At 44.6% G+C, this 12,302-nt stretch overlaps 1 protein-coding gene and 1 non-coding gene across 2 annotated transcripts; both read left to right on the top strand.

Moving 5' to 3' along the window:
* The first annotated feature begins 7,130 nt into the window (after window positions 1-7,130).
* Window positions 7,131-11,844, top strand: H2AZ1 (H2A.Z variant histone 1). The gene is made up of 5 exons (XM_069976796.1): window positions 7,131-7,261; window positions 8,488-8,565; window positions 8,927-9,040; window positions 9,526-9,655; window positions 11,256-11,844. The coding sequence occupies exons 1-5, from the start codon at window positions 7,259-7,261 to the stop codon at window positions 11,315-11,317; spliced, it is 387 nt and encodes a 128-aa protein (XP_069832897.1). The 5' UTR covers window positions 7,131-7,258; the 3' UTR covers window positions 11,318-11,844.
* LOC138797942 (small Cajal body-specific RNA 18) lies at window positions 9,334-9,418 on the top strand. Its single transcript, XR_011364031.1, has one exon. It is a non-coding gene; the product is annotated as a small Cajal body-specific RNA 18 (non-coding RNA).
* Window positions 11,845-12,302: the final 458 nt, after the last annotated feature.

Below are 12,302 nucleotides of genomic sequence, written 5' to 3'. Positions count from 1 at the left end.
GTCGAGTACTAGGCAATGCCCCGTTTGGGGTTATTGAATTTCGAGGGTCTGGGGGGCTGTTTGATTTGTATATGTTCACCAATATCCCCCCCCCCCCCCGGTATGCTCACTAACATAGAATATGTTGATAAGGCTAATATAATGAGGCTGTTCCATGTTAGTGAGCATATACAAATCACCCCCCCCCCCCAGGCAGACTAGTTTAGCTCACCCAAGCCAGTGATAGCGAATACATGGCGGTGAGAACGCTTTCTAGGAGATCCTGTTTGTGCAGCAGAGGTGTCTTTATCCTGCTCTGCATAGACCCTCGAAATTCAATAATCCGAGACGGGGCATTGCCTAGCACTCAACAGCATTCTGAATACAGGGGAACCCCTACCCCACTCTTGTATAAGTTTTAGTCTCCATCATAATGAGCCCCGCTGGGCTTGTAGACACGCTATAAATGGTACGTTGCAAGGGTGAATATAATGCACTGCATACAGAGCACAAGAGGCAGCTATACAAGTAAGTGTCTATTTGAATTGCACCTTGTTCACATTTAATTTCTACAATTTTATAACTGTATAACAGAGGTTACATTTTAAGCCACTGGGGAAAATGGGGTATATGTGCCAGTTCTCTAGAATTGATCTCACACACAGACACCAGCACACATGTATACAGACACCAGCACACATGTATACAGACATACAGACACCAGCACACATGTATACACACATACAGACACCAGCACACCAGGGCACGATGAAGTTTGAACTTCTGCAACCTGGAGAAATCACCTGATATCACCTGCAGTCCTATGTAACACCACATAACACAGTGGTATCTCTGAGTACAGATAATGTAGTAGATTTCACCTGCAGTCCTATGTAACAGCACAGATAACACAGTGATACCTCTGAGTATAGATCATGTAGTAGATGTCACCTGCAGTCCTATGTAACAGCACAGATAACACAGTGATATCCCTCTGAGTACAGATAATGTAGATGTCACCTGCAGTCCTATGTAACACCACAGATAACACAGTGATATCTCTGAGTACAGATAATGTAGTAGTCACCTGCAGTCCTATGTAACACCACAGATAACACAGTGATATCTCTTGAGTACAGATAATGTAGTAGCTGTCACCTGCAGTCCTATGTAACACTACAGATAACACAGTGATATCTCTGAGTACAGATAATGTAGTAGTCACCTGCAGTCCTATGTAACACAACAGATAACACAGTGATATCTCTGAGTACAGATAATGTAGTAGCTGTCACCTCGGGGCACCCCTATTAAATGATGTTCTACAAAATAAGAAAAGTGTCATACAGTGACTCACCGGTGACGTCTTCTTTGATCTGAGGCGTCACTTTCCCTTTTCCTCTCCATCCGGCCCAGACCTCCATGATGATTCCTTCCAGATACGTTTCATCCCCTTAGAACCTGCGAGACAAACAATTTAGGCTCCGCACATTTCTAGCAACTTCCTTTCCTTTCTCCCCCCTGTAGGCTCCCATAGTAACTGCGCTGTGTGGGATGTCCCCTGTATGTAGGATCCCCTGCTGTGCCCCCTGTATGTAGGATTCCCAGCTGTGCCCCCATGAGCTAATAATGCCCCTAGAGGTGGCCCCCATGAACTAATAATGCCCCCAGAGGTACCCCCATGCACTAATAATGCCCCCAGAGATGCCCCCATGAGCTAATAATGCCCCCAGAGGTGCCCCCATATACTAATAATGCCCCCAGAGGTTCCCCCATGAGCTAATAATGCCCCCAGAGGTGCCCCCATTTACTAATAATGCCCCCAGAGGTGGCCCCATATACTAATAATGCCCCCAGAGGTGCCCCCATATACTAATAATGCCCCCAGAGGTGCCCCCATATACTAATAATGCCCCCAAAGGTGCCCCCATTTACTAATAATGCCCCCAAAGGTGCCCCCATGAACTAATAATGCCCCCAGAGGTGCCCCCATGAACTAATAATGCCCCCAGAGGTGCCCCCCATATACTAATAATGCCCCCAGAGGTTCCCCCATGAGCTAATAATGCCCCCAGAGGTGCGCCCATACACTAATAATGCCCCCAGAGGTGCGCCCATACACTAATAATGCCCCCAGAGGTGCCCCCATATACCAATAATGCCCCCAGAGGTGCCCCCATACACCAATAATGCCCCCAGAGGTGCCCCCATACACCAATAATGCCCCCAGAGGTGCCCCCATATACCAATAATGCCCCCAGAGGTGCCCCCATATACTAATAATGCCCCCAGAGGTGCCCCCATACACCAATAATGCCCCCAGAGGTGGCCCCATATACTAATAATGCCCCCAGAGGTGCCCCCATACACTAATAATGCCCCCATACACCAATAATGCCCCCAGAGGTGGCCCCATATACTAATAATGCCCCCAGAGGTGCCCCCATACACCAATAATGCCCCCATACACCAATAATGCCCCCAGAGGTGCCCCCATACACTAATAATGCCCCCAGAGGTGCCCCCGTAGACCAATAATGCCCCCAGAGGTGCCCCCATATACTAATACTGCCCCCCAGAGGTGCCCCCATACACTAATAATGCCCCCAGAGGTGCCCCCATACACTAATAATGCCCCCAGAGGTGCCCCCATACACTAATAATGCCCCCAGAGGTGCCCCCATACACTAATAATGCCCCCAGAGGTGCCCCCATATACTAATACTGCCCCCAGAGGTGCCCCCATACACTAATAATGCCCCCAGAGGTGCCCCCATATACTAATAATGTCCCCAGAGGTGCCCCCATACACTAATAATGCCCCCAGAGGTGCCCCCATACACTAATAACGCCCCCAGAGGTGCCCCTAAAAAAAACAAACATCCTACTCACCTAATCCGCGCTGTGCAGGCAGCAGCTCTTCCTCCTCTTCTTCGGGCTCCATCTTGCGAGCCGCAGGGACGGGACTTCCGGCAGACGTGATGACGTCACATCATCACGCCTGCCGGAGGGGCACATGACCACGGCCCGGCCTCCCATAGGCTGCTGGTATGAAGTGCCGGCAGCCTATGGGAGAGAATACAGGAGGAGGACGCTGACAGGTCCTTCTCCTGTATTCTGATCGCTTTGATGTTCCGCCCGCTGTGCGGGCGGAACATTAAAGCGATCAGTGCATCCCGAGAAGCTGCGTGGCCGCAGCTTTTCGGGATGCTCAAAAACAGTTGGCAAGGGGGGCCGTGCGGGCCCCCCTAGCGTAGCGGTCGGGGGGCGGCGGCCGGCGGGCCCGGCGGGCCCGGCGGGCCCGCCGGGCCCCCCCCCGTGTCTCTTAGGGTCCGGGCCCCATACGGCAGTACCAGTTGTACTGCCCTATCGGCGGCCCTGTATGCGTCAGTGCATAATGGACAGGTAACTTATTTTTATTATTATTATTATTTATTTTTTTTTTTCAATTTTTCCTCACAATTTTTTTGTTTTGTTGTATAATTTATGGTAAAATGAAGGACATTATTACAAATACATTTGGTCCTGCAAAAAAAACAAACCAGAAAAACTGCTCACACACATTTACACGCTTTTGTGTTGTTGCTAGTTTTCGGAGTCTGTGGGAGGAAAAGCACCACAAACTTGGTGAAAAAAACACCATCACCAGAGCATGCTGTGTTTTAAAAGATCTGTCATATCTCCCAATTGACTCCCAGCTAACATGAATTATCTGTCTGATCAAAAATCCATTAGGGTGCGTTTACACAGAAAGATTTATCTGACAGATTTTGGAAGCCAAAGCCAGGAATGGATTTGAAAAGAGGATAGATCCCAGTCTTTCCTTTAAAACCTGATCCCTGTTTATAGTCTGTTCCTGGCTTTGGCTTCAAAGATCTGTCAGATAAATCTGTCTGTGTAAACGCACCATTAAGCTATGTTCACACTACGTAAAACTACGGCCGTAGTTCTCGCTGCAGAACTATGGCCGTAGTTTTGCGGGGTGGAACATAACCTTACTGTCAATGGGATCCCGGCCGGAGCGTACACGCATCGTATACGCTCCGGCCGCGATCTATGCGGCGCCGTAAATAACTGACATGTCAGTTTTCTGCGGCCGCAATTCAGTGAATTCCGGCCGCAGAAAGACCTGTCAGTTCACACAGTGAAGCGAGTGGCTCCGGCCGCTTGCTTCACTGTGTGCTATGGCAAGCTCTAATGCGGGCGCGCGCTGATGCGCCCACATCAGAGCTCCGCGGCCGAAAGATCATCTGGTCGGTACTTAAGTATCGTCAGAGATGATCCGGCCAGCCGGTCTCATACGTAGTGTGAACATGGCCTTATCATGTATTTCACAGTCAAAATGCAACACTAACGGCCCTATTATTCTGCGTTTACACGAAGCGATAATTCGCCCGATCGATCGTTTAACTATTTTGAAGCAACGATTTGGATTTTATAACGATCAGCGTTTAGACAAATAAATCATTAGAAAAATCACTAGAAAATTTGTTCGAAAAAAACGTTATTGCGATCGTTTTTAAGATCGCTTAAGCCCATCTTTCACATAGGGTGAATCTTTGAAAGACTGTTTACACGAAGTGATCTGTGAATATTTAGTGACCGACGATTTGAGAACAAAATGAACGATTTCTAGCTCGTCGCTTAATCGTTTGCTGTGTTTACACGGAACGATTACTGCTCAAATGCGATCGTTATTGCGAAAATTCGAACAATAAGCGTTCCTATAAACGCAGCAATACACGGAGCGATTATCGTTTAATAATTTGCTATAACAATCGAAATTGAGCGATTATCTGTCCATGTAATAACACCCACCGATCTAACGACAAACAAAAAATCACTTATTTTTGTCTTTCAACATGTTGAAATTTTTTCGTTGGGAGTTCGTCGATGGTTCGCATATCTGTTTGTGTACTATAAAAGTTGTTTGCCTATAAAACATGTTGTGTGGGTTGTCCTGAGAAACAATTAGCGACCATAAAACGATCATAAGAGTAATTAGAGAATGTAAAAACCTCAGAATCGTTCGCTACAAAATTGCTAGTTTTCACTAGCAATCGACCGATAATTGCTTAACAATAATGGCTATGTGTAATAGGGCCTTAAGGGCCCTATTCCACCGGACGATTATCGCTCAGATTATCGTTAAATTGTTCGAATCTAAACGATAACCGTTCGTTTGAATAGCAGTTAACGATTAACGACCGAACGAGAAATCGTTGATCGCTTTATAAGACCTAGACCAATTTTTATCGTTGCTCGTTCGCAAAACGTTCGCAAATCGATCGCATTGAATAAGACGTTCAGTTGTTCGCAGTAGATACGAACGCAATAGCAAAGAAAAAACAATCGCAAATACGATCATAAGTAACGATTATCGTTCCATGGAAATGAGTGAATGTTTTCAGGTCTTTCGCAATAGCGGTCGTTTGAGATTGTTAATCGTTAACAATTATGTGAACGATAATCGTCCGGTGGAATAGGGCCCTAAGTGCAAAGTCGTCATGTAGCCCTTTATTCCCACACTTTATGCCCACAATGGCATTTGGCGGAAAAATTATGTAGTGTCCATCAGACATATACTTTGGGGAGACCCATACCTATGATACACAGTTAGACCATAACGCCCAACTTTTTGGACGGCCAAAGAGGGACACTTTTGGTTCAGTCTAGGAAAATTTTACAGACCTTTCTATACTTTTTGATTCAATGATACAGTCACACATCCAGGACCTGCTGGAGATTGATGCATTTCGTTACACTGATATCTGTAAATGTGCAGCAGATTCTGTATGTGTGACTGCATCCCTAGATCCCATTCACACATAGTAACCCTGTCTATCATTGCGGAACCACGGACATGATCACGAATATTTCAGTAACTGTGCGAATTTGCAGGGACCCACGACTCAGATACGAGACACGGACACACAATGGGTTAATCATTTTTTGGCGACACAAATCATGTCCCCAAAACGGATTTGTAACACCTACAGATGTGTATGGGGCCAGTGATCTGCATGTGTGAAAGAGGCCATAATGTCCCATGATTTATCTGAATATAGTTGTAGGATCCAACTTGATGGAATAATATGCAAGTTTGGGTCTATTATACAGTAAGAAACCAGAAACTTACTAGAGCAACATAAAAAGTATATTAAGGCCAATCTCATTTCTAGGTCAAAAAAAGGGACATGTACGGGGGAAGGAGGGACCGAGGGATGTGAGTCAAAAGAGGGACACTTGGGAGGATGAGTTAGACTACATTTACACAGCCACAAGTGCTGTCTGCAATCACTGATCCGCACAATTGTGGTCATCACGTTGTACTTATACATTGGTCTGCAAGTTACCGACCACTACAACTGCATACGTGTGGGTAGGCACATAGAAACCTATTGGTTTCAAATTTGGGGGCATATCAATGAGGCCAATGATGCGTTAACACAGAACAATTATCGTTCGAATTTTCACGATAACGATCGCATTTGAGCGATAATCGGCTCGTGTAAACACAGCGAACGATCGAGCCACGAGTGAGAAATCGTTCATCGTGATCCTTCAGCTTGTTCTCGAATTGTCGGCGGTCGTTCGCCAAAAATTTGCAGATCGTTTCGTGTAAGCAGTCTTTCAAAGATTCACCCTATGTGTGAGATGGGCTTAAGCGATCTTAAAAACACAATGACGATTTTTCTAACGATATATCGTTCCGTCTAAACACTGATCTTTATAAAAACCAATTTGTTGCTTCAAAATCGTTAAACGATCAATTGGGCGAATTATCGCTTCGTATAAAAGGACCACTAGGCGGCATCCTTCAGTCACAGGGCTCCATATTAAATCCATACAACAGTGATTCCTCTCATAAGCTTTTGCATTAGCTCATCACATTGGCTACACAAAGGTCCCAGCTATAACATCGTCAATAGCGGGTTACAATGTATTTTGTAGCCGTGAGAGACATGTTTGTATTTCCCTCACAGAGGATCGTCCCTAGTTACAAGCTGTGTCCCCTCAGACGCGGATCTCCCTCTCTATTATGTTATACAAGGTTTGAAACTTTTCCCGCTCAAGGCACAGCGAACCGACGCGCTTTGTGTGTAGCCCCGCCCACCGCGCGTCATCTCCCCGCCCCTAAGCTAAGAGACCGAAAGCCATTGGTCCGCTTCTGAGCCTGAATGCCCGGATGCTACAACTCTATATAAACGGTAGCAGTAGCCGCGGGAGGATTTGAGCTTTGAATTCGGAGCAGCGTGTGAGGTGACGGCGTGTAAACATGGTAAGTGTGCGCGGTTACGTGGTGACTCAGTACGTGGGGTACAATGTGCGCGGCCGCCCTGGTCTCTTTGTTATCGGTTTTTCCTCCTTCGTTCCCCGTGTACTGTGTCTGTGTGTGGAGCCGTGTCGGGCTTGTTCGGTGTCCTCCATTGATGCATCATCTGGTTGTGTTACCACAGGCTTGTTACCTCATGTCTCAGTCTGTTCTGCTATCATCCTGGGCAGCTCTCTTGTGATCTCCCTGCTTCTTGTAGTGCATGTTGGGTCTCCCACTATAGGCTGACCACAGGGGGGCGCTCTGCCCCTGGGCATACAGCTGTAATGACTGGCTATATGCTGGGCTCCATCAGGTGCCCTGGGCAGTAGATCAGGGTGGTGGAGGGGGCACTGAGAGGGTCTTTGTATTCCTGATCCCTAATGATACACGTATATTCCTTCCCCAGTATTGGGGTCCTATTACACAGAGCGATTTTTAACGATAATCGATCGCAAACGAGATTGTTTATCGTTAACCTGAAATCGTTCACCATATTACACAATGATGGTTGTTACATACAATTGTTACTATGATCGTTATTGTCATCGTTACTATGATCGTTTATTCCATCTGATCCCAGCAAAACAATGAGCAATGTGCAATTACACTGAACGATTAGTGAACAAATGCGAAACTTGGGCGAGCGAACATGGAATTACAGTGAACGATTAATGATTTTAGGTTTAGCGCTAAATTGACGACATGCTAACGATTTGTCGATAGTTGCATGCGATTACACAGAACGATTATCGTTAAAATCTGAACGATATAACGAAATTTGAACGATTTTATGTATGTGTAATAGGGCCCTAAGGCTTGTCAGGGTGTACCGTGATATAGTCCCAGTAAGCCCATAGTTTTATGACCCTGATCATGTCCTGACTACAATCCAATGTATACCTCTTCTTTGCATGGGAGATCTGCCCAAGACCTATATACAGATGGCTTGCTCCAGTAAAGGCTGCATGCCCATTGGGGTTTGTGGTGCATTATACTTGAATAATCCTTTTTTGATGGGTTGCTGACATGGCCTATATTCCCACTATTTTTGGCAGTTTTAGGTCAAATAACGGCCATTGTAGTAACGTAGCCATGTACTGCAACGTGTGTAGGAATGATGTGAATGAGGTCTGATACCCACTTGTACTATATACAATGGATGATACATCTGAGACTATTTTGTTTTACAGGCTGGTGGTAAGGCTGGTAAAGATTCTGGCAAATCGAAAGCAACTTCCATCACCCGCTCTTCAAGAGCAGGACTGCAGGTAAGCTGGAGTTTAACTTAAGGTTCTTACTGTAACAACTTGTGTATGGGTAGAATGTAATTGTAGGGCTGTAGCTAAGTTACGTGTTTTTAAATCCTTTCTTTTACAGAAAATATGGCTTAAAGTGACTGTACCACCAGGCCCAGGCTGAAGCACTGGAGGCAGGCCAACCCACCCTTAGTGGGAGGAAACCCCTGCCCCTCTATGATGAGGTTCCATTGATTTTAATGGCAGTCACGACATGGAGGGGCTGGAGTTTCTTCCCACTGGGGGTGGGTCGGCCGCCTCCAGTGCTTCAGCCTGTTTAAAAGCACCCATACAGCTAGCAATTACTCACCTAAACCTAATTTTACTTCTTTAGTTTCCAGTGGGTCGTATACATCGGCTTATGAAAAACAGAACAACCAGTCATGGACGTGTCGGTGGCACAGCTGCGGTTTACACAGCGGCAATTCTGGAGTATCTTACTGCTGAGGTAAAACTTGTGTGAAAGGAGTCCTTGTCCTAAATGTTTAGTGATGTAAAGCATTTTATTAAAGTAAAATGGTAAATATTTGACCCACTGAGTAAGGTTAATGTCTTCTACCACATTGAAGAACTCACATGGTGTAAAATTATTTTTAATTGACAGAAGTATATGTAAAATAATGGGTATGAAAAAGTAAAATCTGATTTGCTAAACCTCATATGACTGGCAATGGAAATAAAAGTTCCAGTTAGAGCAACTTTTTTTTTTTTTCCTCCTCACATTCTAACTTGACTGATAACTGGTCAGTGATGACTAGCCCACTGCGCAATCTTAGTTCACTATGAACAATATGGTAGAAACAGTGCTGTATGTGTTCTGAGACCAGTTATTAATGTAAAGCGCCAATGTCCACAAACTTAATTCCATGACCTAAAATACAGAACCGTCCGGAATGCATTGTATAATGGAGACCTCATTTGTTTGCTTTAAAGGTACTTGAATTGGCAGGAAACGCATCGAAAGATCTCAAAGTCAAGCGTATTACACCACGTCACTTGCAGCTTGCTATAAGGGGTGATGAAGAACTGGATGCCCTCATTAAGGCTACCATTGCTGGTGGTGGTAAGTGTGTTGCTGGCTACCTTCAGGTCTACTACTGCTTACATATGCAGGCTTGTTACTGGGGACATCTATCCAAAAATCTAGTACAACACATACATGACAGGGTTACTTCTGTGGGTTTATGAACTCTGAAACGATTTAAGTTGAAATACCTATTTAAAGGGGTTTTTAGATTAAAACTGGTCCCCTATCTTCCCTGGGAGCGTCGGGTACCGATGCTCCCAGAGAATCGGATTACAGCCAACTCCATGCAATCTGACTAGTTTGGTGTTGAATGCCCACATGACTAGTTAAGGGTAATTTGCATATGGTGCGGTGGGTGTTGAAAATGCAAGCTTAAAGGGGTTAGGCTAGGTTCACACTGCATTTTTGCAATCCGTTTTTTGCAAAAGATGGATGAAAAAAACTGATGCATTTGTGTGCATTCGTTTTGATCAGTTTTTCCATTGACTTCCATTGTAAAAAAATCCTTTTTTTTGACACAAAAACGTAGCTGACATTACATTTATGTCCGTCAAAAAAGGATCTGTTTTGATCCTTTTTTTTTTTTTTTTTACAATGGAAAAACTGATGCACACAAATGCATCGGTTTTTACAAAAAACGGATTGCAAAAACGCAGTGTGAACCTAGCCTTATCCAGCGCTACAAAAACATGGGCACTTTTTCACCTCTCGTCTCCAGTTCAGGGGTGGTTTGCAATTAAGCTCAATTTACTTCAATGGAACGTAGTTTGAAACCCCACCCAATCTGGTGACGAGAGGGGGAAAAGTGGGCATGTTTTTGTAGCGCTGGATAAACCCCTTTAAAGGGAACCTGTCACACCAAGCCCCCCCCCCCCCCCCCAACTCACCTGATCCCACCGGGTCCTGCTTCTGGATCCGGTCGGGTCACTGAGATATCAGCCGCCGCAGCCCCGCGCGCGTGCTGAGAGATGAGTCAAACGCTCATAGAGAATGACTGAGTCCAGCGCTCCGTCATTCTCTATGAGCAGGTTCCCTTTAAGGCTGGGTTCACACTGAATTCTTGCAGTCTGTTTTATGCAACAAAAATGCATTTGTGTGCATCCATTTTGATCCATCCGTTGTCCATTGACTTTCATTTTAAAATGGGTCAGAAATGGCTCAATGTTTTTTTGTACACAAAATGTGGTCAGTTATTGCAAAATGCAATGTGAATAATTGAACTGGATAAACGAAGGGTCCATTTACACAAAGATTCTACCAAAGATCTAAAGCCAAAGCCGGGAACAGACTATAAACAAGGAACAGGTCATAAAGGAAAGCCTGAGAGTTCTCTTCAAATCCATTACTGGCTTTGGCTTCAAATCTTTGGCAGATAATCTGCCATTTAATCTGTCTGTGGACATGGGCCATAAGCCAGGGGGTCAATCTTGTGGCCCTCCAGCTTTTGCAAAACTACTTATCAAAGCTTTGAATTTTCAGGGATGGTGGGAATTGTAGTTTTGAAACAGCTGGGGAGGGCCATGAGTTTGACAACTAAACTTCACTTACGGACATCTTTGAAAGTATCAGACATGTGACTCAGATAATGACTGATCATTGTTGCAGTTTTTAACATCTAGTTTTTTTTCTCCCCTAGGTGTCATTCCTCATATTCACAAGTCTTTGATTGGCAAGAAGGGGCAGCAGAAAACCGTATAACTGAGACGTGGACTTGCCTCTTGGAATTTGCTTGACTTCTCATCTGAGTTACAACCAAGCACTTGGGAATGTAACCAGTTTTAAGTTTTTGGCTTCAAAGAAGCCGGTTCTGCATTGCATCGGCTGGGAATTTTTTAAAACCTTCTTAAGCTTTGGAGTTTTCTTTTTCTATGGAACGATTTGTTTTGCTGACCTCAAATAAACGTTAACTATTCCTTGGTCCTGTGTAGATGTGTTGAGATCTAGTTGGATGGCACGAAGGCTAACTTTGTTGCTCTATGGAATAATCAGTGCAAGCGAGCAATGTTATCAATAAATGAAAATGGACAGGCTCCTCTTGTATAAGATCTTGAGCACAGCATAGACTCTGCCAGCCTTAGTGATTTGTTCTGTAAAGTACACTAGAAAAATGAATTGCATGTCCATACTAGACTTTTAAGTGTTACAACAAATTGGCAAGGAGTTGTTCACTAAGTTGTTTTACTAAATCCCTGTATGTGATAATAAATATAACATGTTATGCTAAATTGTGTAGAAAACTTTTTTCTACTGCTGCTTTCATGATATGCTGTGTTACAACTGGTGAGCTAGTGTTTATTAATGCAAATGTTCCAAATGCTGTGCACACTGGCTTACATCTGGCCATCTGGACCCCGGAAACTTGGTTTCACTATTTCAGTTTTTTTTTTTTTGCAGAAATCGATAGTACAGGCAATTTTAAGTAACTTTGTAATTGGGTTTATTAGCCAAAAAATGCTTTTTTTTTGTCATGAAAAAGCAGTTTAAAGGGAACCATCACCCAGAAAATCAATGTAAAGACAAGGATATGTGCTGATAGATCACCCAGCACACTTCCCAAATATGCCCCTGTAACCTCTGTGCCCCCCTCAATTAGACAGTAATCTTACTTTGTTCAGGTCACGCGCTGTATGTAAATTTTTGCTAAGTAGTCCTGGTGGGCGTATGTAGTCCTGGTGGGCGTATG

Source organism: Dendropsophus ebraccatus, chromosome 7, assembly GCF_027789765.1.
Source record: "Dendropsophus ebraccatus isolate aDenEbr1 chromosome 7, aDenEbr1.pat, whole genome shotgun sequence".
NCBI lineage: Eukaryota > Metazoa > Chordata > Amphibia > Anura > Hylidae > Dendropsophus > Dendropsophus ebraccatus.
Note: the sequence above shows the minus strand (reverse complement) of the source record. Positions and strands in the feature narration are given on the sequence as shown.